We start from the raw sequence: 27785 nt of genomic DNA, 5'->3' as shown, positions 1-27785 counted from the left end.
GAAAAACATACCTTGCTCATGGATAGGAAGACTCAACATTGAAAAAAGGTGTGTTCTACCAAAAACGATCTATAGATGCAATGCAATGCCAATTCAAATTCCAGTGATATTTTTTAATGAGATGGAAAAACAAATCACCAGCGTCATATGGAAGGGAAAGAGGCCCTGGATAAGTAAAGCATTATGGATCTAGAAGAACAAAGTGGGAGGCCTCACACTACCTGATTTTAGAACCTATTATACCGTCACAGTAGTCAAAACAGCCTGGTACTGGTACAACAACAGATACATAGACCGACAGAACAGAACTGAGAATCCAGACATAAATCCATCCACATATGAGCGGCTGATATTTGACAAAGGCCCAAAGTCAGTTAAATGGGGAAAAGGCAATCTCTTTAACAAACGGTGTTGGCATAACTGGATATCCATCTGCAAAAAAATGAAACAAGACCCATACCTCGCACCATGCACAAAAACGTACTCAAAGTGTATCAAAGACCTAAATATAAAAACTAAAACGATAAAGATCATGGAAGAAAAAATAGGGAACAATGCTAGAAGCCCTAATACGTGGCACAAACAGTATACAAAACAAAACTAACAATGTATAAACACCAGAAGAGAAACTAGATAACTGGGAGCTTGTAAAAATCAAACACCTATGCTCATCCAAAGACTTCACCAAAAGAGTAAAAAGATAACCTACAGACCTGGAAAACTTCTTAGCTCTGACATTTCCGATCAGCATCTGATCTCTAAAATCTATATGATACTGCAAAAACTCAACTACAAAAAGACAAATAACCCAGTTAAAAAATGGGCAAAGGATATGAACAGACACTTCACTAAGAAGACATTCAGGTAGCTAACAGATACATGAGGAAATGCTCATGATCACTAGCCATTAAAAAAAAAAAAAAGCCATTACAGATATGCAAATCAAAACTACAATGCAATTCCATATCACTCCAACAAGGCTTGCGGTAATCCAAAAAACATAAAATAATAAATGTTGGAGAGGTTGTGGAGAGTCTGGAACACTTATACACTGCTGGTGGGAATGGAAAATGGTACAACCACTTTGGAAATCGATTTGGCACTTCTTTAAAAAGCTAGAAATAGAACTACCATACAATCCAGCTATCCCACTCCTGGAATACATCCTAGAGAAGTAAGAGCCTTTACACAAATACATATATAAACACCCATGTTCTTTGCAGCACTGTTTACAATAGCAAAAAGAGAGAAGCAACCAAGGTGCCCATCAACGGATGAACGGATAAACACATTATGGTATATTCACACAATGGAATACCACGCATCGATAAAGAGCAATGATGAAACTGTGAAACATTTCATAACATGGTGGGATCTGGAAGGCATTATGCTGAGTGAAATTTTAGTCCAGTGCAAAAGGGCACATATTGTATGAGTCCACTATTATAAGAACTCGAGAAACAGTTTAAGCAGAGAAGAAAATATTCTTTGATGGTTATAAGGGGGCGGGGAGATGGGGATTCACTAATTAGGTAGTAGACAAGAACTAATTTAGGTGAAGGGAAAGACAACACACAATACAGGAGAGGTCAGCACAACTGGACTAAACCAAAAGCAAAGAAGTTCCCTGAATAAACCAAATGCTTCGAAGGCCAGTGTAGTAGGGGTGGGGGTTTGGAGACCATGGTTTCAGGGGACATCTAGGTCAACTGGGATAATAAAATCCATTAAGAAAACATTCTGCACCCCACTTTGGACAGTGGTGTCTGGGGTCTTAAACGCTAGCAAGTGGCCATCTAAGATGCATCAATTGGTCTCGACCCACCTGGAGCAAAGGAGAATGAAGAAAACCAAAGACACAAGGTAATTATGAGCCTAAGACACATAAACGGCCAAATAAACCCAAGACTACATCAGCTTGAGACCAGAAGAACTAGATGCTGCCCAACTACAACTGATGACTGCCCTGAACAGGGAGCACAACAGAGAACCCCTGAGGGAGCAGGAGAGCAGTGGGATACAGACCTCAAATTCTCAGAAAAAGACCAGACTTAATGGTCTGACTGAGACTGGAAGGGCCCTGGAGGTCATGGTTCCCAGACCTTCTATTTGCCCAAGACAGGAACTATTCCCAAAGCCAAGTCTTCAGACAGGGACTGGACTAGACTATACGACAGAAAATGATACTGGTGAGGAGCGAGCTCGCATGAAACTATGTGGGCAGCTCCTGTCTGGAGGGGAGATGAGAAGGCAGAGGGGGACAGAAGCTGGCAGAATGGACAAAAAAATAGAGGGTGAAGTGTGCTGTCTCACTAGGGGGAGAGCAACTAAGAGTATATAGCAAAGTGTATATAAATTTTTGTATGAGACTGACTTGATTTGTAAACTTTCACTTAAAACACAATAAAAAAATTTTTTTAAAAAAGGTGATCCAACCGAAAGCATCAATTATCGAACAGTATAATTAATATCACACACAAGCAAAATTTTGCTGAAGATCCCATACTGCAGCAGTATATCTACAGGAAACTGTCAGAAATTCTAGCCAGATTCAGAAAAGGACATGGAACCAGAGATATCATTGTTGATGTCAGATGGATCCTGGCTGAAAGCAGAGAATACCAGAAAGTCCTGGGAATCTGCTTCTGCAAAACATCAGCCATTGAAAATCCTATGGAGTACAGTTCTATTCTGACATACTGTATTTTATGCAAATAATGCGTGCCTTCTATGTTGGTTTGCCATTCACTCCCTCCTGCTGTGAGGTATTTTCATAAGTACACTACACTGATTTTTTACAGCAATATGTAAAATAAATTTATATAGTAGCTGTGATGTATTGAATTATGTTCCCCCAAAAATGTGTGTATCAATTTGGTTGGGCCATGATCCCCAGTATTGTATGGTTGTCCTCCATTTTGTGATTGTAATTTTACGTTAAGGAGGATTAGGGGTGGGATTGTAACACCCTTACTAAGGTCACATCCCTGATCCAATGTAAAGCGAGTTTCCTTGGGGTGTGGCCTGCACCACCTTTTATCTTACAAGAGATAAAAAGAAAGGGAAGCAAGCAGAGGGTGGAGAACTTCATACAACCAAGAAAACAGTGCCAAGAGTAGATGGCATCCTTTGGACCTAAGGTCCCTGAACGGAGAAACTCCTAGTCTGGGGGAAGACTGATGAGAAGGCCAACAGAGAGAGAGAGGAAAGCTTTCCCTGGAGTTGATGCACTGAATTTGGACTTTAGGCTACTTTAGAAAAGACCTAAACCCACTGCCGTGGAGCTGATTCTGAGCCTACTTTAAAAAAAAAAAAAAAAGCCTACTTTACTGTGAGGAAATAAACTTCTCTTTGTTAAAGCCATCTACTTGTGGTATCTCTGTTATAGCAGCACTAGATGACTAAGACAGCAGCACTTAAGAAAATACCTCTCGGGTGGAGGTGACTAGCAAACAAACATAGAAGGCACACATTATTTGCATAAAAATGCTGTCCATGGGGTCTCCATGAATCAGAATCGACTCAAAAGCAACTAGTTTTTACTGGTTTTGGTATCAGGATTCAGCCTAACCTTTCAGCACCTTAGCCAAAAACCTAGCATCAGAGTCAATTCAATTCAGAATCCTCACACATGGAAGACTGGAGGTCAAAACCAACTCACCTTCAATGCCCTCCAAAACAATAAGGTAAGCCTGAGCCTGGGTGAGATCATATTTAGACAAGGGTTGCTGCTGATGGCTCTAACACCGTTATGCATCCCAACAGCAGTCTGAATGTAAAGAATACAAGCCAGAAATGTCCAAAGAGCAAGAAAGTATAAAAGTTAGATTGACTTTCTGTGTCCTCTAAGGTAGAGCACCAAGGGGAAAAAAAACTTGTCATATTAGATTTTTACAGTTTTTGTACTAGCCTCCTGTACATCCCCAAAAATGTTATTATACAAAGAATTATATCCTTATTACAAAATTATGGACACTGTCAAAAGGAAAAATTATTATTAAATACAGAGAAACTTGTATCAGAAATTCATAGTACTACATTTTAAAAAGTAAGCATACATAGAAATGCCAAAACACGGAACAAAAGGGTTTATTAAAGCAAAAGTTATCTTTATAAAAATTTAACAAAAATTAACAAAGATATTCCAGCCTGGCATAAATATCAGTCTTTTTTAGTTCAGTGTCAGTTACAATCCAAACAAACCCCACTGCCATCAAGTCAATTCCAACTCATAGCGACCCTTATAGGACAGAGCAGAACTGCCCCAACAGGGTTTCTAAGGCTGTAAATCATTACAGAAGCAGACTACCACATCTTTCTCCTGTGCAGCGGCTGGTAGGTTCAAACCACTAATCTTTTGGTTGGCAGCCGAGCACTTTATCCACTGTGCCACCAGGGCATGATTTCAGTTATAACACTTATTGGAAAATTAGTAAAATTTTCTTTAAAAATATAATGTTTAACTCTGAATTTTCATCAATTCAAACTAGCCCTTCTCCCATTTTTCTAGTTAAATATTATTTAAATTGAAATAGGTAATATAATATCAATTTACATAAAATAATATTTTCATGTCTACCCCTACATGGTAGCTAACGTTAAAGAAGTTACATTATACCACCTGGAGATCTGGACATGTAACAAAATAATTACTAAGAATTTAGAGAAAATTTATCAAATTTACTCTAACTACTTACTTTCACTAAACATCCAACTACTTTGATACTAACTCAAGTATGTTTTCTTACCTGCAGCTTCATTTCCTCTAAGTCTTTAGTTTTTTCTACTAATTCCTCTCTTAGCTCTTGAAGCAGCAGCTGAAATTTTTCCTGGTGAGTTTGCTTTTCATTTAATAGTCGCTTGAGTTCATTTTGTGACTTTATATACTCATCCTGCAACCTGATTTAAAAAAAAAAAATTACTCAATGTAAAGTGTACCCTTTGTTTTCTAAGTGCATTATCCACCCACTGCCGTCGAGTCAATTCCAACAACTCATAGCGACCCCACAGGCCAGAGTAGAACTGCCCCATAGAGTTTCCAAGGAGTGCCTGGCAGATGTGAACTGCCGGCCTCGTGGTTAGCAGTTGCAGCATTTAACCACTATGCCACCAGGGTTTCCTTCTAAGTAGATTACTTATGTAAAGTCAACCAACACTACAGAAGAACAAGACCAATAAACATTCGATTAAACTGCCAAATATCTTTACTGAGTTTCATTTAATTATTAACACTAAAGTTTTTGAATGCAATTTTATTTTGAGGGGGGAAAAATACACATTTAACTCATCTAGAAACATTTAATCAGATATGTCTTGTTACTTTCAAAATAAGAATTTTATAAAATTCATACCCACTTAATTATCAGGATCAGTTTTATACCAAATAATTTTAAAGCAAAAATTTTACTGTACTAAAAAAGTCTTAAATGCAAAGTAACAAAATTATACTATATCCTCCAGAGTAAACAGCCAAAACTCTCCCAATAACTTTATTATTTTTATCAACCCCCCAACTTCTAAATTTAAATAATTTACCTTGTATGTTCAGCTTTCAGAGTCTGATAATTTGTTTTATGATGTTCACATCGTAACCTTTCATCAATTAACATTTTTTGGAACTCAGATTGAGAACTAGTCAGTCCGCTGTCTCCAGCAGGAGGAAAAATGTTGGGAAAGGTGTCCATATTGGTATGTGAGCTGACAACCATGTAAGAATAAATTCTGGCTTCCCTAAAATTTCAGTTTTTCTTCCAAGAGGATTTCCCACTGACTTCTTGCTAAGGCAGAATCTCAGGAAGCCAAATTATACCTGCATAGAGAAATATGCTCAATTAGTGATCAATAAACTTAAACTTCCTTCAGTATTATATATTTTTATCACTTATACTCTACTTATCATCTCTGTAACAAAACCTATTTTTCAGATTCTCGATTAACAAATAAATAAAACAAAATTCAAGAATAAAGTTGAATCATACCTCAAGGAAACTGTTTACACACAAAAGTTCCAGAGGCCATCCCAGTCACATCTGCCAAGTCTTAAATCTAAGTAGAAGTACCAGCTTTTCCAATTCCAGTACTCTCAGATTTACAAACCATGGAGTCGTATTTCCCCAAGCTACTGGGACAAATTTTAAGGGTGGATCTTGGTACAACACCCATACTCTCAAATCAAGGGAAAAGCCGTTTGAAACCTGGTAAGTAGCTGGGGGAAATCCAAGACTTCACAAAGACTCAGCGGTGATCAACACTTCAAAAGGTCTCTCATTTGACATTAGGCAAACTGCACTCAAGCTGCAGATTCAGATGTGAAAAATGTCAACACATAAATATTGATCACCTCCTATGTGCTATGCACTGTGCTAAGAAAACTAAATCACCTCAGTTATCTCCCAAAGCACTGACCCAGTATTATATATTTGTTGTATCTAGAAGTAAAAAGTGATGACAAAGTGTTCTTATTATAAAAAAATTAAGAACAAATTTTAATTAGAACAGTTCTGTCCCATTAACTTCATTAATCTTTCTCTAGACCATTTTATATTCTTCCCTGATGGCATTCTCCCTTAGTCATGAGTTATCATGAACTGCATTTTCTTGCTCAAAGAAAAGATCTTTAGCCTATGCAACCCAACTACTAAATTACTCAGTCTTACCTGAAATACACCATTTCTGATAAATTAGGGCGATTTCTGCATATTACATGTTGTTGTTGGGTGCCATCGAGTCAATTCCAACTCATAGCAACTGTATGTTACAGAGTAGAACTGGCCCATAGGGTTTTCTATGCTGTCATCTTTATGAGAGCAGAGCGCCAGGTCTTTTCTCCCTCAGATCCGTTGAGTGGATTGGAACCACCAACCTTTCAGTTAGCAGCTGAGAACTTAACTACCTGCACCAACTGGGCTTCTTGAATATTACATCAGACTTTTAAACTATAATTGAGGCTGCTTTGGTGTCCTGTCAAATTATATTTTAATGTTGTTCTTAGGTACCCTTAAGTCAGTTTCAAGTCAGCAACCCTAAGTACAACAGAATAAAACACTGCCAGGTCCTGCACCATCTTCACAATTGTTATGTTTGAGCCCACTGTTGCAGCCACTGTGTCAATTTATCTCATTAAGGGTCTTCCTCTTTTTCACTGACCCTCTACTTTACTAAGCATGATGTCCTTCTCTAAGAACTGATTCGAAGTGTGTAAGGTTAAGTCTTCTATCCTTGCTTCTAAAGAGCATTGTGGCTATATGTCTTCCAGGACAGATTTGTTTGTTCTTCTGGTAGTTCATGGTATTTCCAATATTCTTTGCCAACACCATAATTCAAAGCTATCAATTCTTCTTTGGGCTTCCTTATTCATTGTCCAGCTTTCACATGCATATGAGGTGACTGAAAATATCATGGCTTGGGTCAGGTGCACCTTAGTCCTCAAAGTGACATCTTTGTTTTTTAACACTTTAAAGAGGTCTTTTGCAGCAGATTTGCCCAATGCAATATGTTGTTTGATTTCCTGATGGCTGCTTCCATGGGCATTGATTGTAAATCCAAGTAAAATGGCATCCTTGACAACTTCAATCTTTTCTCCATTTATCATGATGTTGCTTACTGGTCCAGTTGTGAGAATTTTTGTTTTATATCGAGATGTAATCCACACTGAAGGCTGTTTTCATCATTAAGTACTTGTGCTTCAAGTCCTCTTCACTTTCAGCAAGCAAGGTTGTGTCATCTGCACACTGCAGGTTGTTAATGCATCTTCCTCCAATCCTGATGCCACATTCTTCTTCATATAGTTCAGTTTCTTGGATTATTTGCTCAGCATACAGACTGAATAGGTATGGTGAAAGAATACAACCCTGACACCCATCTTTTGTAACTTTAAACCTATGCACCATGGGTGACCCTGGTGGTATTTGAAATAGCTTCCAGCATCAAAGCAACAAGCCACCACAATAAAACAAATGGACAGATGGGTGGGGAGCTTCTGGCATAACAGTAGTATTGTTTACTATTCATCCACACTTACAACCCTGAAGCCTTCTCTGCTTTCTCTCTTAACTTCCCATACATAAACAACAAACACTCTTCCTTTAAAAAATGCTTATTTTATCCATCCCATTCTCTTCATTCCTGCTTAACACAGGAGGTTAAGCCCTTTTCATCTCATAACTAGACTATCATAAGAACTTTTTGTTATGCCTTCTTACGATATCTTTTCTCTTTGGTCCACTTCACAAAGCACTACCAGATTAGTATTTAAAATTTTTGTTTTGACTTCTAACCCCAAAGCTCCTATATATGAAACAAAATCAAAACAATCTAGTGTTAAGGCCCTACACAATCAGCCCCTAGTGTTTAATTTCACTTCTTACCATCTGCCAAGAACGTTCTACTCTAGCTCAAATGGTCTACTCACTCCCCCTGAACAAATACCGTAAGTGCATCAAGGTTTCGCTCATGCAGCTTTTGTCTTGGTTTATGAACCCTACGCTAATGAAAACAGACCACAGTAGTAACCATCATCACTAACTGTTCTCTATCTCTGTGATGACTGAATATGAATAGGCTTAAATGTAGTAGGCACATTTTAGATTAGATATCAGAAAGAATTTCCTGACTCAAACTTCAAGTTATGACCCCCCGGGTTTTATTTGCCAATATTCTTTTACAGAACTTTCTCCTCAAGGGGTGTTAAGAATATCTCTGCCTAAAATTACTAATGGGATGTGTATAATTATTTTCAAGGTCAGAATGAATTTTATACCTGTTCTTACATGAATGATAAATATAACATATTTAATTATCCAGTTTTAGTATTAATAAATCAATCAGTGATAATCTTGGAAAATATAATTATGGCAGTCCTCAAAAACAGTGTCATAGATAAAAAGGGCTCATAAACATAATTCTCTCTCTGACCTTTAAATGTGATTCTACCATTCAATATGCAGTATTACAGAAAAAAAAAACTTCCACTTATTATATTTACTGTATGAAAGAAGCTTTCAGGTGAAAACAGAAAACCCTAACTCAACTGTTTTAAACGTTTTGGAAAATATATCACCACTCTCTCAGAACAAGAATATGGAGAAAGTCTTCTACTTCCGGTAATGGAGGATTAGGAAATTCAGATAAAGACCCCCATTGTGGGTAACTAGAAAAGCTGGATACATATTTTAAAGATCTGCTCAAAGGCATCTAAAAACTAGCACAGGAATAAATATTTACTGATGTGGGATCAGGGGAGGATGGTGATACAGAAACTGTCATTTGGGACCACTTTTATCCTGGGGGTATTTGCCAATTCCAGAGCATGTAGCTGGGAGACTGAGTGCCTTCTCATAGCATTCAAATTCAAAGAAAGAGAGACAGGACCAGCAAGAAGTAAGAAGGTCCTAGTAAACTCTCTTCACTTTGAATAGGACTGCCTCTTAGGAATAAGGGTACCGTTTTTACCCAAATAACACTCACCTTCTACGCTTGTTTGCCAACTGTGCCCTTCCCCTGCAAGTGCTTATGAAAATACCTCATGGGGGGAGGGCACAGTTGGCAATCAAATGTAGAAGGTGTGTGCTATTTGTGCGAAAATACAGTAATTTAGGAAAAAGATATCAACCTAGGCCTCAAATTGTTTTTATAAAAAATTGCAAATAAATGTGTGACACATAACAAATAACCAGACTTACAAGAAGATAAGACAACAAGATTAAAGCCACAAAAAACAACAGGGAATAGACAGACACACAAAGGCCTCAATTAGAGTTATCAGACATAGATTCTAAAATATATAATAATAATTATTGGGCTGAAAGGGATAAAAAACAAGATCGAGAATTTGGGCAGAGAATTAGAAACCATAAAAAGAAACCAATTAAAACTATAAAAATGAAAAAATGCAATAACCAATATCAAGAGCTTTATGTGTGGGTATAATTGTTGTTTCTAGCTGCCATCAAGTCAGCTCCAACTGATGGCAGCCTTATGTATAATAGAATGAAATGTTGTCCAGTCCTGTGCCATCTTCATAACTGTTGGTATGTTTGGGCACACTGTTGTGGCTATTGAGTCAATCCAACACATAGAAGGTTTCCCTCATTTTTGCTGACCTTCTACTTTACCAAACATGACGTCCTTTTCTAGAGACTGGTCTTTCCTTATGACATGTCCAAAGTAAACAGTCAAAGTCTCACCATGCAGCTTAGAAGGAATTTATGAGTTTGAAAATAGGTTAAAAGAATATACGCAAGATATAGCAGAAAGAGATCAAGGATGGAAAACAGAAAAAAGGAAACAGATACAGAGAATAAAGTAAACACGTCATTCCAAGGGGCATGAAATTGGAGTCCCAAAAGGAAAGGAGAGAAATAACAGGGCAGAAAGTATAGCTACAAAAACAATGGTTGATAAATTCCCCAAATTAATGAAAGAGACCAAATCTCAGATTTTAAAATGCTCTACAAACCCCAAACACATGAATAAACAGAAATCTACATAGAGGCATATCACATTAAGATGACTAAATTCAAAATAAAACAGTCTTAAAATCAGCCCGAAAGAGAAACAAATTGCCTTCAAATAAGCAAAAAAAAAAAGAGTAAGAATGGACTTCAACAACAAAGCCAGAACACAATGTAATAACACAATGTAAGTGATGAAAGAAAAATACATATAATACAGAAAAAAATATCTTTCAGGAATTATGGTAGAATAAAGATATTTTTATATAAACAAAAACTAAGAGAATTCATCCTAGCATATGCACACTAAAAGAGACAGTAATGGATTTCTTTATACATAAGCAAAATTATCTCAGATACGAGCTCAAAAATGTGGAAACAAAAAATGAGAAACGGAAATTATAAATATGCATGTAATTCTAACTGAATACTGACTATACAAATAATACCTTGTGGAATTTTAACACATAGGATTAAAATACATGGGATATATTTGGAAACCCTGGTGGTGTCGTGGTTAAGTGCTACAGCTGCTAAATAAAAGGCTGGCAGTTCTACTCCACCAGGCACTCCTTGGAAACTCTATGGGGCAGTTCTACTCTGTCCTGTAGGGTCGCTGTGAGTGGGAATCGACTCGACAGCAGTGGGTGGGTTTGTCACTGGTATATAATTTAAGAGAAGTAGAATTAAAGTTATATACCAGTGATTGATCTCATATATTTTGATAAAGTTAGTAAAGTAGAAGGTCAGTGAAAAAAAGGAAGACTCTCAAAGATGGATTGACACAATGTCTGCAACAATAGGCTCAAACATAGCAACAACTGTAAGGATGGTGCAGGACTGGGCAATGTTTTGTTCTGTTGTACACAGGGTGGCTATGAGTCAGAATCAACCTGAGGGCATTTAATAACAACAACAGAATTACACTTTGATAAGCCAAGGAAGAGTTGGCAAACTACATCCTGAGGGCCAAATGTGGCCTGCAGCCTTTTATATCCAGCTACCAAGCTGGGAATAATTTTTATATTTTTAAAGAGTCGTAAAAAAAAAAAAAAGAAGAAGAAGAAGAAATATGTAACAGAAACCATACCTGGCCTGAGAAGCCTAAAATGAAGAGAAACATTCATAATAACAAAAGCTAACTACAGCAGGAAGATGGGGTGATTTTATATATATTTATATACACTTACTATGGTCCCTAAATACATAAGGCAGAAGTCAGAACTATAAGAAAAAATTAGCCAAATTCACAATCACATTGGGAGAAGTTAACCACTATTCTTGTTAACTGACAGAACAGCAGCCAAAAAATAATCAGTAAGAACACAATTTGAGCAATGAAACAAATTAACCAAACTTACATACCTATATTTTTTCATACATATATATATACACATATTATATATATACACACATACATATATATACACACACAAAACTGTAGCCAGTAAATACAGATAATACATTTCTTATGAGCATATGCAGAACATTTATAATCATCACATGCTAGGTCTCAGGAAAACAGATCTCATTTCTTTTTATCACTGAAGAATACTCTTAAGTGCCCAGCTGCTAACCAAAAAAGTCAGCAGTTAGAACCCACCTGCCGCTCAGCAGGAGAAAGATGTGGCAGTCTGCTTCCGTAAATATTACAGCCATAGAAACCCTATGGGGCAGTTCTACTCTATCCTATAGGGTTGCTATAGTTGGAATTGACCTGACAGCAATGGGTTTTTTTGTTTGTTTGTTTTTTTCTTTCTTGTATGGATGTACCACAGTTTGATTACCCATTCCCTACTGAAGAACACCTTGGTTGCTTCCAATTTTTGGCAACTGTGAATAAAGATGCTATAAACATCTACGTGCAGAATTTTTTGTGGACATACGTTTTCAACTGATTTGAGTAAATACTTAGAAATGTAATTGCTGGATCACTTGGTAAGCCCATGTTTAACTTTGTAAGAAACGTACAGACTATCTTGCAGAGTGGCTGTACCATTTTGTATTCCCACCAGCAATGACATGGGGGAAACGAAAATGTACACTGCTAAGCAAAGAAAGTCGGTCTGAAAATGGTACATACTATATAATTCCAACTGTATGACATTCCTGGAAAAGGCGAAACTATAGAAACAGTATAAAGATCAATGGTCGCAGGGTTGCAAGGATGAATAGGTAGCACACAAGGCATTTTTAGGGCAGCGAAACTATAAGATATTGTAACGGTAGACACACGAAACTATGCATTTGTCAAAACCCACAAACATATGCAACACAAAGGATGAACTCTAATGTAAACTGAGGACTTTGGTCAATAGTAATGTATCACTATTGGTTCATCAATTGTAACAAATGTACCACACAAATGTAAGATGCTAATGATAGGAGAAACAGTGTGCAGGAGCAAGAGGAAGTATACGGGAACTCTCTGTACTTTCTGCACAATTTTTCTGTAAACCTAAAACTGCTCTAAAAAGTAAAGTCTGGTTTTTAAAAATCTCACAAACTTGAAAAGACCAAAATTATAAAGAAAATGCTCTATATAATATCTCGTAGGATTTTAACATAGTTAAATTCTAACCACAATGCAATTAAACTAATAGTCAATACATAAAGATAACTAGAAAAGTCCCATATGCTTAGAAAGTAAAAAGTACATTTCTAAATAATTCATGAATAAAAGATCGTAACAGAAATTTGAAAATATTTAGAAATAAATGAAAACTGATATTACATACTAAAACTTGTGAGATAAAGACTGCCACTTCCAGAAAAGTAGCATAGACATACTTTCCAGTACTCCTCCCATTACGGAAGTACTCAAAGAAATAATGACTGAAAAACTCTCGAATTTGGTAAAGACATAAACATATAAATTCAACAAGCTGAGCAAACTCCAAACAAACAAAACAAAGGAATCCACATTAAGACACATCATAGTCAAATCTCTGAAAATGAAAACAAAGAAAAAATCTTGAAGCAGCAACTGCAGTGACGGTTAGCAACCTTTCATCCCCAAAACCAAACCGTTTTGCCGTCAAGTTGATCCTGACTCACAGAGACCCTCTTTTGCTCCCAAAATGTTAATGGAGACCACACGGGAAACCTGGACTTTCACCCCACCAGCAGTTACAAGGAGAACCTTCCTTGTGCCATTGAGGTGCTGTTAGAAAAGGTCTTATGGACAATCGGGGCAGGTGCCAGGACTCAGTGTTAATGAGGTCACCACCTCCAAGGTGTCACTGGAGACCACATAGGGAACCAGAACTCCTAGTCCTGCCCAGCAATACTGAGGTTTATCCCCAACCTTGGATGTCAACAGAGGCCAATCGGGAAACCTGGATTTCTACCCTACTCAGCAATAATTAGGTAGTGACTCCCCTTTTCCTAGCCAAAGGAGTTTCAAAAAAAGCCAGCTAAAACTGAGGGTTTAAATAAGATCCAAAGTCCCATAATGTAACAGCCAAAATGTCCTAGTTTCAGTTGAAAATCACTAGTCATACCAAGAACTAAGAAGATTTCAAAGTTAATGAAAACAGAAAATCAATAGATGCCAACACTAAGATTACAGAGATATTAGAATTATTTGACAAAGATTTTAAAGTAGCCATGATAAGAATGATTCAATGAGCAATTACAAACAAGTTGGAAATAAATGAAAAAAGACAAAGCTGCAGTAAAGAAATACACATCACCAACGAAATACTATCTACTCATTGTCAGCGAGTCGACTCTGACTCATAGCGACCCTATAGGACAAAGTAGAACTGCCTCACAGGGTTACAAGGAGTGGCTGGTGGTTTCAAACTGCTGACATCTTGGTTAGCAGCCAAGCTCTTAAAAACCACTGTGCCACCAGGGCTCCAGTTAGGTTAGTAGTAGAGAGAAAACTGTTTGCACCACCAATAAACCAAACCCACTACTGTCGAGTCGATTCAACTCATAGTGACCCTAAAGGACAGTAAAACTGTCCCATAGGGTTTCCAAGGCTGTAATCTTTATGTAAGCAGACTGCCACATCTTTTTCCTGCAGAGCGGCTGGTGGGTTTTAACTGCTGACCTTTGGGTTAACAGCCGAGCGCTTAACCACTGCACACTAGGGCTCCCAGTAACGAAATAGGAGATAAAAAGAACCAAGAGGAAATTTTAGAATGACTGTAGTAAAAATTTCAGTGGATGAGTTGAACATCACAAATGGAGGGGAGTGAGAAAAGAATTAATGAACTGGAAGACAGAACAACTGAAATTACCCAACTGAAAGAATACATGGGGCGGGGGGGAGCAACAACAGATGCTCAGGGACCAGTGAGACTAAAATAAAAGATCTGTCATTCATATCATCCGAGTCCAAGAAGAAGAGAAAGAGGGAGGCGCTGAAAAGTACTTGAAGAAATAAATGGCCAAAAACCTTCCAAATTTGGTAAAGATACAAATATACAAATTCAACAAGCTGAGAAAGCATGGAACAAACAAAGGAATCCATATTATAGTTAAACCTTTCAAAACAAAGAAAATATCTTGAAGCAGGGACTGTGGTGATGGTTCCACAACTTTGTGAACATACTAAAAACCACTGAGCTGCATACTTTAAGCAGGTAAATTGTATAGTGTGTGAAATATCTATCAATAAAACTGTTTTAAAAAAACACATTAAACTGAATAAAAATGAAAATACAAAATATCAAATGTGTTTCACACAGGAAAAGCAGTGCTGAGAGAGGAATTTATAGAGCTAAATGTACACATATGAAAAGACGAAAACTATCAAATCAATAATCTAAGCTCCCACCTCAAAAACCGAGAAAAAGATGACCAAAATATACCCAACACAAGCAGAAGGAAAGGAATAATAAAGAGCAGAAATCAATGAAATTGGTAACAAAAGATAATATAGAGAAAATCAATTAGATAAAGAGCTGATTAATTAAGTTCAATAAAACTGACAAACCTCTAGAAAAACTGACAGGAAAAAAAAAAGAGAAGACACAAATTATATACATCAGGAATGAAATACTACAGACCCTGTGGAGAACAAAAGATATTAAGAGAATATTACCAACAACTTTATATACATACATTTGACAACAAAATATATTTGACCACATATATTTGGTCCTCAAAGATGAAATGGACCAATTCATCAAAAGGTACAAATTACCACAACTCAGCAACTATGACAATCATAATCTAATGCTCTATATCTACCAAGGAAGTTAAATTCGTAAATCACAAACTCACCAATAAAATGGCTTCATCGGAGAATTTTACCAAATGTTTGAAGAATTAGACCAAGTCTATACAATTTCATCAATGAAACAGAAGAGGAAGGAATAATTCCCAATTCATGTTATAAAGCTAACGCTATTCTAATACTAAAACCAGACAAGGACGGTACAAAAAAACAAAACATATAGACCAACATCCTTCATGAATGTAACTGCACAAATCCTTAACAAAAATTACCAAATACAATTCAGCAACATACAAATAAAATTATACACCATGACTAAGTGACGTTTATTCTAGGAATGTAAGGCTGACTCAATATTCGAACATCAATCAATGTAGCCCACCATACTAACAGCCTAAAGAAGACAAATCACATAATCACAGCAACTGAAGAAAAAAATTGATATAATTCAATATTCATTTGTTATAAAAACTCTCAGTAAAATAGAAATAGAGAACTTGCTCAACTTGATAAAGATCATCTACAGGACATAAATGACCTACCAAAAGCAAACCAAACCCGTTGTTGTTGAGCTGATTCCAACTCACAGTGACCCTATACGAAGAGAACTGCCCCATAGTTTCCAAGAGGTGGCTGATGGATTCGAAGTGGCGACTTCTTGGTTAGCAGCCTGAGCTCTTAACCACTCTACAGTTATCATTATTTGTTGTTGTTGCTGGTTGCCCTTGAGTAGATTTCGATTCATGGCAACCCCAAGTGTACTTAATGGCAAAAGACTGAATGCTTCCCTTAAGATCTGAATCAAGGCAAGGATGTCTGCCTGGCTACTCTTATTTAACATAGTTCTAGAAGTTGTAGCCAGTACAATAGGCAAAATAAATAAAAGACAGATAAATCAGAAAAAAAGAAAGAAAACTGTCACTGATTGCAGACAACATGACTGTCTAATCAGGAAATCCCAATGAATCAATTTAAAAAAATGCCTATAACTAATAATGAAATTCAGCAAGGTGAGAGGATACAAGACGAAGATGAATATTCAAAAATCAACTGCATTTTGATATATGGAAGTGAGGATGGTGAGACTTCATCTCACGTACTTTGGACATGTTCTCAGGAGGGATTAGTCCCCCGAGAAGGACATCATACTTGGTAAAGTAGAGGGTAAGCAAAAAACAGGAAGACCCCCAACAAGATGGACTGACACAGTGGCTGCAACAATGGGTTGAAACACAGCAACATTTGTGAGGATGGTGCAGGACTGGGCAATATTTCACTCTGTTGTACATAGGGCCGCTGTGAGTCGGAACTGACTCAACAGCACCTAACAACAGGAGGAGCACCAATGAACACATGAACATCAAAATTTTAAATGCAATACCATTTACCTATAAAAAAATTAGCTTAAAATGTATCACAGGCTTAGAGGTAAAACTGTAAAACTTTTGGGAAACAAAATAAAATCTTCAAGATCTAGAGCTAGATAAAGAGTTCTTAAGCTTGATCAAAAAGGATAATCTGTAAAAAAAACTTATAAATTGGATTTCTTCCAAATCAAGACTTTTTCTTCTGCAAAAGACTCTGTAAAGAGCATAAAAAGAGAGACCACCCCTTGGAAGAAAATATGTGCAAACCATATATCTAACAAAGGACTAGTATATAGAATATATTAAAACTTCTCAAAACCCAAATAAAAAACGACCTGAGAAAACAGGCAAAAGATGAGAGACATTTCACGAAAGAGAAGATACAGATGGCAAACAAGCACATGAAAAGATGCCTAACATCATTAGGCACTAGGGAAATGAAAATTAAAACAATAGAAAAATATTAATACACCTATCAGAATGGCTAAAATACAAAAAAGTGACACCACCAAATACTGGAGAGAAAGTAGAGAAAATGGATTACTCATAAATTCCTCGTGAGAATGTAAAATGGTAGCCACTCTAGAAATCAATTTGACAGTTTCTTTACAAACTAAACATTTATCTATCATGTTGTTGCTCGGTGCCATCAAGTCAGCTCCAACTTGTAGCAACCCTATAACAAAACAGAACAAACCACTATCCAGTCCTGGGCCATTCTCATGTAGCTGCCTATTGTTGCAGCTACTATGTTGATCCATTTCGCTGAGGGTGTCCCTTTTTTTCGCTGACCCTCTACTTTAACAAGCATAATGTCCTTCTACAGGGACTGATCCCTCCTGATAACATGTCCAAAATATGTGAGATGAAATCTTGCCATCCTTGCTTATAACAAGCATTCTGGCTGTATTTGTTCTGAGACAGATTTGTACATTCTTTTGGCAGTCCATGGTATATTCAATATTCTTCACTGACACCATAATTCAAAGAAATCAATTCTTCTTCAGTCTCCCTTATTCATTGTCCAGTTTTCACACGCATATTAGGAGACTGAAAACAACATGTCTTGGGTCAGGCACACCTACTCTTCAAAGTGACATCTTTGGTTTTTAACACTTAAAGAGGTCTTTTGCAGCAGAGTTTGGCCAATGCAATACGCCATTTGATTTCTTGACTGCTGCTTCCATGGGTGTTGATTGTGAATTCAAGTAAAATAAAATCCTTGAAAACTTCAATCCTTTCTCCATTTATCATGGTGTTGCTTATCGGTCCAGTTGTGAGGATTTCTGTTTTCTTTATGTTGAGGCATAACCCATACTGAAGGCTGTGGTCTTTGATCTTCATCAATAACTGCTTCAAGTCCTCTTCCCTTGCAGCAACCAAGGTTGTGTAATCTGTATAACACAGGCTGTTAATGAGTCTTCCTCCAATCCTAATGCCACATTATTCTTAATATAGTCCAGCTTCTCAGATTACTTGCTTATAGTATACAGGTTGAATAGGTATGGTGAAAGGACAAAACCCTGACACACACCCTTTCTGACTTTAAACCATGCGGTATTCCCTTGTTCTGTTCGAACAACTGCCTCTTGATCTATGTAAAGGCTTCTCATAAGCACAATTAAGTGTTCTGGAATTTCCATTCTTCTCAATGTTATCCATAATTTGTTATGATCCACACAGTTAAATGCCTTTGCATAGTCAATAAAACACAAGTAAAACAACATTCTGGTATTCTCTGCTTTCAGCCAGGATCCATCTGACATCAGCAATCATATCTCTGGTTCCACGTCCTCCTTTAAATCTGGTCTGAATTTGTCAGTTCCCTGTCAATATACTCCTGGGGACACTTTTGAATTATCTTCAGCAAAATTTTACTTGCGTGTGATACTAACGATATTTTTCAATAATTTCTGCATTCGGTTGGATCACCTTTCTTGGAATAGGCAGAAATATGGATCTCTTCCACTTGGTTGGCCAGGTAGCCATCTTCCAAATTTCTTGACATAGACGAGTGAGCACTTCCAGTGCTGCATCTGTTGGTTGAAACACCTCAATTGGTACTCTGTCAAATCGTAGAGCCTTGTTTTTTGCCAGTGCCTTCAGTGCAGCTTCGATCTCTTCCTTCAGTACTGTTGGTTCCTGATCATATGCTACCTCCTAAAACAGTTGAATGTCGACCAATTCTTTTCGGTATAGTGACTCTATGTATTCCTTCCATTTTATTTTGATGCTTCCTGTGTTGTTTAATATTTTCCACTTAGAATCCTTCAATTTTGCAACTCGAGGCTTGTATCTTTTCTTCAGTTTTTTCAGCTTGAGAAATGCCAAGCGTGTTCCCTTTGGTTTTCTAACTCTAGGTCTCTGCATGTGCTGTTACAATACTTTGTCTTCTCGAGCTGCCCTTTGAATTATTCTGTTCAGCATTTTTACTTCATCATTTCTTCTATTTCCTTTAGCTACTTGACATTCAAGAGCAACTTTCAAAGTCTCTGCTGATATACATTTTGGTCTTTCCTTTCTTTCCTGTCTTTTTAATGACTTCTTGCTTTCTTCACATATAATGTCCATGATGACATTCCACAACTTGTCTGGTCTTCTGTCATTAGTGCTCAACGCATCAAATCTATTCTTGAGATGGTCTCTAAATTCAGGTGGGATATACTCAAGGTCATACTTTGGCTTTCATGGACTTGTTCTAATTTTCTTCAGCTTCAACTTGAACTTGCATACGATCAACTGATGGTCTCTTTGGCAGTTGCCCCCTGACCTTGTTCTGACTGATGACATTGAGCTTCTCCATCACCTCTTTCCAAAGATGTAGTCAATTTGACTCCTACGTATTCCATCTGGTGAGGTCCATGTGTATAGTCACTGTTTATGTTGGTGAAAAAGGTATTTGCAATGAAGTCACTGTCTTGCAAAATTCTATCATGTGATCTCTGGCATCATTTCTATCACCAAGGCCATGTTTTCCAACTACTGATCCTTCCTCTTTGTTTCCAACTCCCACATTCCAATCACCAGTAATTATCAATGCATCCTGACTGCATCTTCGATGAATTTCAAACTGCAGAAGTTGGTAAAAAGTCTTCAACTTCTTCATCTTTGGCTTTAGTGGTTGGTGTGTAAATTTGAACAATAGTCGTATTAACTGGTCTTCATTGCAGGCGTATGGATATTACCCTATCACCGACAGTGTTGTACTTCAGGATAGATAAAAACGTTCTTTTTGACGATGAATGTAACGTCATTCATCTTCAAGTTGTCATTCCCTGCATAGTAGACAATATGACTGCCCAATTCAAAATGGCCAATACCAGTCATTTCAGCTCGCTAATGCCTAAGATATCAATCTTTTTGCATTCCATTTCATGTTTGATGATGTCCAACTTTCCTAGCCTCATATTTCGCACGTTCCACATTCCGATTACTAATGGATGTTTACATCTGTTTCTTCTCATTTTGAGTCCTGCCACATCAGCAAATGAAGATCTCGAAAGCTTAACACCATTCATGTCATTAAGGTCGACTCCACTTTGAGGAGGCAGTTCTTTCCCAGTTGTCTTTTGAGTGCCTTCCAATATGAGGGGCCCATAGTCCCGCCAATATAAAGACAATGTTCTGCTACTATTCATAAGGTTTTCACTGGCTAATTTCTTCAGAAGTAGACCACTGAGTCCTTCTTACTAGTCTGTCTTAGTCTGGAAGCTCAGCTGAAACCTGTCAACCATGGGTAACCTTGCTGGTACTTGAATACGAATGGCATAACTTCCAGCATCACAGTAACACACAAGCCCCCGCAGTACAACAAACTGGCGGACGTGTGGGGGGCATCTATCATACAAGTCAGCAATTATACTGAGTATTTATCCCAGAAAAATAAAAACTCCAGATCACACAAAAACCTGGACACAAATGTTTACAGGTGATAACTAGGTCAATGTAATTAAAAAAAAAAAAAAGGGAAAATAAATGTTGGTGAGGACATGGAGAAACTAGAACTCTCATACATTGTTGGTGGGAATATAAAATGGTACAGCTGCTCTGGATAACATTCTGGTAGTTCATCAAAAAATTAAACCCAATAATTCCACTCCTAAGGATATGCTTAAAAGGATTGAAAACAGGTACTCAAACAAGTGGGAGTCTTAGATGTTGCAAACGTTTAAGCCCTTCACTACCAGCCAAAAGGTTAGTGGTTCAAACCCACCCAGAGACACCTCAGAAGACAGTCCTGGCAATCCACTTCCAAAAGGTCACAGCCTTGAAAATCTTATGAAGCAGTTCTACTCTGCACACGTGATTGACAGAAGTCAGAACTAACTGGATGGCAAACAAACAACAACAGCAAAAACTCAAACAAATACTTGTACATGAATGCTCATAGCAACACTTTCACAATAGCTAAAAAGGTAGAAACAACACAAATGGCCATCAAAGGATGAATAAAGAAAATGGAGTATATGCGCACAATGGAATATTACTCAGCCACATAAAGGAATGAAGCACTAATACACACTATAAGGATACATGCTACTAGGTGTTGTTAGGTGCCATCAAGTCAATTCCAACTCATAAAGGCCTCATGTGACAGAGGAGAACTGCCCCATAGGGTTTTCTTGGCTGTAATCTTTACAGAAACAGATCACTAGGTCTTTTGCCAGTGTAGCTGCTGCGTGGGTTGGAACTGCTCTCTGATCATATTAAGTCTAATGAAAGAAACCAGACACAAAAGGTCATGTATTGCATGATTCCATTTATATAAAATATCCAGAATAGCTAAATCCATACAGACAGAAAGCAGATTGGCAGTTGACAGGCCTGAGAGGGGGGAATAATAGGGACTGACTACTTGATGAGTGCAAGGCTTCTCCTTTTGGGGCAATGAAAATGTTTTGAAACTAGATAGAGGTGGTAGTTGTACAACACTGTGAATATATAAATGCCATGGATAGGTACACTTTACGATGGTTAATTTTATGTCACCTCAATTTTTTTTTAAAAGGCAAAAAAATTACAAAAATGGAAACTGAAAGGCACATGAATCAAATAAGAGATATATATAAAATGAGTACAGTAAATACCATACTTGATTTTAAGATCTTGAATGCCTTTCTTTGAGAACAAGATCATGACAAGGATGTCCATTATTACCCCTTTTATTCAACTTTGTATTGAAGGATCATGAATAACACAATGGAATAAAACATACAAGGAAAGGAAAAATGAAACTTTCTCTATTCACAGATATTCTGGTTGTACATGCAGAAAATCCCAAAGAATCTACAGAGAAATAGAAGAAGCAAGTTAGTAAGGTTGCTAGATAGATCAATATATAAAAATTAATTTTGTTCCCTATGCCAACAACAGAAGAATATATTTTTCAAAGACATTCATAACAACTGCATTGAAAAATATCAAATACCCAGCCAAAAAGATATACCAAACATCATATGAAAAACTATAGGTAATTATTGAGAGAAACTAAAAAAGACCTAAGTAAATAAAGCACACCTACTCCTCACAGTTCTACTCTGTCCTATAGGGAAGTTCTACTCTGTCCTATAGGGTCGCTATGAGTCGCAATTGTCTCGACGGCACTGGGTTGGGTACTCCTCATAAAAAAAAAAAAAAAAAAGACGAGTAAAATTTTACTGAAGATCATTCAAAAGCGGTTGTAGCAGTACATCCACAGGGAACCGCCAGAAATTCAAGCCAGATTCAGAAGAGGACATGGAACTGGGGAGATCATTGCTGATGTCAGATGGACCTTGGCTGAAAGCAGAGGATACCAGAAGGATGTTTACCTGTGTTTTATTGGCTATGCAAAGGCATTCAACTGTGTGGATCATTAACAAATTATGGATAACACTGCAAAAAATGGGAATTCCAGAACACTTAATTGTGCTTCTACTTCCAATAGAACAAACAGTGGGTCAAAGGGTATACTGGATGTTTTCATGGTTCTCTGTAAGTATCGCCAAATTGCCTATCAGTTTTACACATCAATTACCAGCACTGGGTATTATCGTGGTTTTATATTTTTGCCAATTTCACATTCAAAAACAAGCTACCTGTTCTTTTAATATGAAAGTTTTGGGTTATTCAAGTGGTTAATTATTTTCCATATGTTTGCTTATTAATGGATGGGAGCAAAAGGTAGAGAAATCAGTAGAGGTAGCTGGGCACCATGTAGTTCCTCTGGTCTCAACAGACTGTGGCTCATGTGGTCCATAAGTCCTCTGGACTGCTTCCTTGAGTCTTTGATTTTCTTCACTCTGCTTTGCTCTGAACGGGAAGAGACCAATAGTGGTATCTTAGATGGCCGCCCACTACTCACCAAAGTAAGATGCAGAATTCTGTCTTTATGAACTATGTATGCCAATCAATGTAGATATCCCCCGAGTCTACGGTCCTTCACCTTCGAGCCAGGAGCTTCGTCCCGCAAGGCATTTGGTTATGTCTAAGAAGCTGCCCTGACTGTGGCCCTTCTCTGCTCTACTGTCTATATTAATATATAAGCAGCATCTAGTTACATATGTAGAAATATCCATTACCAAACCTATATCTGCAGGAGGGTGTGTTCCCTTACATCATCCCACATTGCTTAGCATATCTATCTACCTACGTATCCATTTGTAAACTCGTGTTTGTTAACGCTGCTGTTGGAAGCTCTGGTGGCATAGTGGTTAAGTGCTATGGCTGCTAACCAAAGGGTTGGCAGTTCAAAACCACCAGGCACTCCTTGGAAACTCTATGGGGCAGTTCTACTCTGTCCTATGGGGTCGACATGAGTCGGAATAGACTCGACGGCAACAGGTTTGGTTTTTTTGGTTTAATGCTACTCTTACAGGCTTGTCTGTATTTTAGTAATTATTGTTGCTCCCCTTTGTTCTTGCATTTCTCTGTGTCCTCTCATACCTTGGTCATGTTTTGCTGACTTCCCTCATGTTGTGTGTTGCCATTCCCTTCACCAATATTTACACCTGTCTTTTATCTGGTTAGTAATTTTCCCTCTCTCCCCTTCCTATCCCTGGTAACCATCAAAGTTTTTTTTTTTCCGTGTGTAAACCTTTTGTTTTTGTATAACAGTGGTCTAACAGGATATTTGTCTTTTTGTGATTGACTTATTTCACTCACCACAATGTCCTCCAAATTCATCCATGCTGTGAGATGTTTCATCATTATTCTTTATCATTGCATAGTATTGCATTCTGTGCATGTACCACAGTTTGCTAATCCATTCATCTGTTATGGGCACTTAGGTTGTTTCCATCTTTTTCCTACTGTGAATAATGCTGCGATGAACGTGGGTGTGCGTATGTCTAGTCGTGTCACGGCTCTTATTTCTTTAGGGTATATACTTAGGGGTGGGGCACCATACCATTTTCCATAGTGGTTGTACCATTGTACATTCCCACCAGTAGTGAATAAGAGTTCCAGTCTCCCCACAATCTCACCAGCATTTGTCGTTTTATATATACGTATTTTTTTTGTTGTTATTGCCATCAATATACTGGTGAGATGGTATCTCATTGTTATTTTAATCTGCATCTCTCTAATGGCTAATGATCAAGAGTATTTCATGTGTTTGTTAGCTGTCTAAGTGTCTTCTTGGTGCAGTGTCTAGTCATATCCTTTGCCCATTTTTTAATTGGATTGCCTTTTGGTTGTTGAGGTGTTGAAGTTTTCTATAAATTTAAAAAATTAGGCCCTTGTTGGCTATGTCACTTTTTCCCAGTCTGTAGGTTCTCTTTTTACTCTTTTGGAAAAATCTTTTGAAAAAGCATAAGTATTTAATTTTTAGGAGATCCCATGTATCTAGTTCATCTTCTGCTGTTTGTGCATTCTTAGCTATGTTTGGAATTCTACTTATGTCATATTTTAGGGCCTCTGGCACTGTGTCTCTTTGTTTCACGATTTTTATACTTTTAAGTTTTATATGTAGGTCTTTGATCCGTTTTGGGCTTATTTTTGTGTATGGTGTGAGATATGGGTCCTGTTTCATTTTTTTCACAAATGGACATACAGTTTTGCCAGCACCATTTGTTAAAGAGACTGTCTTTTCCTCATTTAATGGATTTTGGCCCTTTGTCAAAGATCACTTGTCCATAGGTGAATGGATTTATGTCTGGGTTCTCAATTCTATTCCATTGGTTTATGTGTCTGTTGTTATAGCAGTAGCAGGCTGTTTTGACTACGGTGGCTGTATAATAGGTTCTGAGATCAGGTAGGGTAAGGCCTCCTACTTTGTTCTTCAATAATGCTCTACTTCTCTGGGACTTACTTCCCTTACATATAAAGTTGGTGGTTAGTTTTTCCAACTCATTAAAGAATGCTGTTGGGATCTGGATTGGGACTACATTATAACTGTAGATTGCTTTGGAAAGTATCAACATTTTCACAAGGTTGAGTCTTCTTATTCATGAGCATGGTATGTTTTTCCATTTATGTAGGTCTCTCTTGGTTTCTTGCAGTAGTGTTTTGTAGTTTTCTTTGTACAGATCTTTAATGTTCCTGGTCAGATTTATTCCTAAGTATTTTATCTTTTGGGGGGTTACCATAAATGGTATTGTTTACCTGATTTCCTTTTTGAAGTTATCTTCGTTGATGTAGAGGTATTCAACTGATTTTTGTATGTTGATCTTGTATCTTCCTACTTTGTCAAATTCTTCTATTAGTTCCAGTAGCTTTCTTGTGGAACCTTTGGTGTTTTCTATGTATAAGATCATATTATCTATGAATAGGGATAGTTTTACTTTTTCGTTGCCAATCTGGATGTGCTTTATTTCTTTTTCTGGTCTTACTGCTACTGCTCTACCAAAGACTTCCAGCACAATGCTGAATAAGACTGGTAATAAAGGGCATCCTTCTCTGCTTCCCATTCTCAAGGGGAATGCTTTCAGTCTCTCTCCACTGAAAATAAGACTGGCTGCTGGTTTTGTATAAATGCCCTTTATTATGTTGAGAAATTTCCCTTCTGTTCCTATTTTGCCGAGAGTTTTTATTAGGAATGGATGTTGGACTTTATCAAATGCCTTTCAGCATTGCTCATGTGATTCTTTTATTTATGTGCTGGATTGAGTTGATTTTCTGATACTGAACCATCCTTGCATACCTGATATGAATCCCACTTGGTCATGATGTCTTTTTTTGTTTCTTTTTGATATGCTATTGAATTCTACTGGCTAGAATTTTGTTGAGAATTTTTGCATCTGTATTCGTGAGGGACATTTGTGATTTTCTTTTATTGTGGTATCTTTGCCTGGTTTTGGTATCAGGGTATGTGGGCTTCATAGAATGAATTCAGGAGTACTCCTTCTTTTTCTACATTCTAAAATAGTTTGAGTAGTATGGATGTGAGATTTTCATTGAATATCTGGTAGAAATCATCCAGGCAAAGGCTTTTTTTGTTGGGAGTTTTTTTTATTACCTTTTCAATTTCTTCTTTTGCTATGGGCCTGTTCAGTTTTTCTACCTCAATTTGTTAGTTTAGGTAGGTAGTATGTTTCTAGAAATTTTTCCACTTTCTGTAGGTTTTCAAATTTGTTGAAGTACATGATCCTTTTTATTTCAGTTGGTTCTGTTGTAAAGTTACCCACCTCATTTCTTATTTACGTTATTCGCTCCCTCCCCTGCTTTTGTCAATTTGGCCAGTGGTTTGTCAATTTTGTTGATCCTTTCAAAGAACCAACTTTTGGTTTTGTTGATTCTATTTTTTTTCTGTTCTCCATTTCTGCTTTAACCTTTATTATTTCCTTCCTACTAGTGACTATGGGCTTCTTTTGCTGCTCTCTTTTTATTTGTTCAAGTTGTAAGGTTAATGTTCTGATTTGAGCCCTTTCTTCTTTTTTCAGTGTGCCTTTATTGCTATAAATTGACCTCTTAAGTACTGCTTTTGCTGTGTCTTAAAGGTACTGGTAAGAAGTGTTTTCATTCTCCTTGATTCTGGGAAAATTTTTACTACAAATTTGATTTCTCCTATTACCCAGTGGTTTTTAAGCAAGGTGTTATTCAATTGCCATGTATTTGATTTTTTTTTTTCCCTTGTTATTCCTGTTATTGATGTCTACTTTCACGTTGTTGTGATCAGAAAAAAACGCTTTGTGTTATTTAAAAAATTTTGTTAAGGCTTGCTTTGTGGCCTAAAATGTAGTTTATTATGGAAGATGTTCCACATGCATTGGAAAAGAATGTGTATTTTGTTGTTGTTGGGTGAAGTGTTCTGTATATGTCTATGAGTCGAGCTGGTTGACCTTGCCATTTAGATTTTAATCTTGGCTGAGTTTCTGTGTTCTGCCCTTCACTGACAGTGGTGTCTTGAAGTCTTCTACTATTACTGTGGAACTATTTCTTTTTCAATGCTGTTAGAGTTTGCTTTATGTATTTTTGAGCCCCATGATTGAGTGCATATGTATTTATTATGATTTTCATTTTTTTATTTGGTTTATTTTTATTATAGTTATGTCTTCTTAGTAGATTCACCCTTTAATCATTATATAAAGTCCTTCCTTATCTTTTATGTTGGATCTTGCCTAAAGTCTGTTTTATTAGAAATTAATTACGAAATAATTTATCAGAAATAAATTAAGCACTATCTTACTGAAGCTTAAGAAATACAAATACCGTAATTTGGCAGTTCCACTCCTAAGCATATACCCAACTGAAATGTCAGTGTAAGTGCACCAAGAGATTTGTACGAGACCATTCATAGCAGTATTATTCCTAATAACTGAAATCTAGAAACAAACCAAAGTTGTTTTTTGGTTGTTT

General features: G+C 37.1%; 1 protein-coding gene across 4 annotated transcripts in view; it reads right to left on the bottom strand.

Annotated features, from left to right (window-relative positions):
- Positions 1 to 27785, bottom strand: part of CEP83 (centrosomal protein 83) — a 170721-nt gene that overhangs the window by 115806 nt on the left and 27130 nt on the right. For all 4 annotated transcript variants that reach the window (XM_023559732.2, XM_023559730.2, XM_003405263.4 and 1 more), the window contains 2 exons: positions 5536 to 5809; positions 4749 to 4899 (listed from right to left, as the gene is read on the bottom strand). In XM_023559732.2, the coding sequence (XP_023415500.2) occupies positions 4749 to 4899; positions 5536 to 5708 (324 nt within the window). In that variant the 5' untranslated portion in view covers positions 5709 to 5809. The remainder of the gene's footprint in view (positions 1 to 4748; positions 4900 to 5535; positions 5810 to 27785) is intronic.

This window comes from Loxodonta africana, chromosome 4 (genome assembly GCF_030014295.1).
Source record: "Loxodonta africana isolate mLoxAfr1 chromosome 4, mLoxAfr1.hap2, whole genome shotgun sequence".
In the NCBI taxonomy this organism is placed as follows: domain Eukaryota; kingdom Metazoa; phylum Chordata; class Mammalia; order Proboscidea; family Elephantidae; genus Loxodonta; species Loxodonta africana.
The sequence above is the reverse complement of the archived record's forward strand: the minus strand, read 5'-3'. Positions and strand labels throughout refer to the sequence as shown.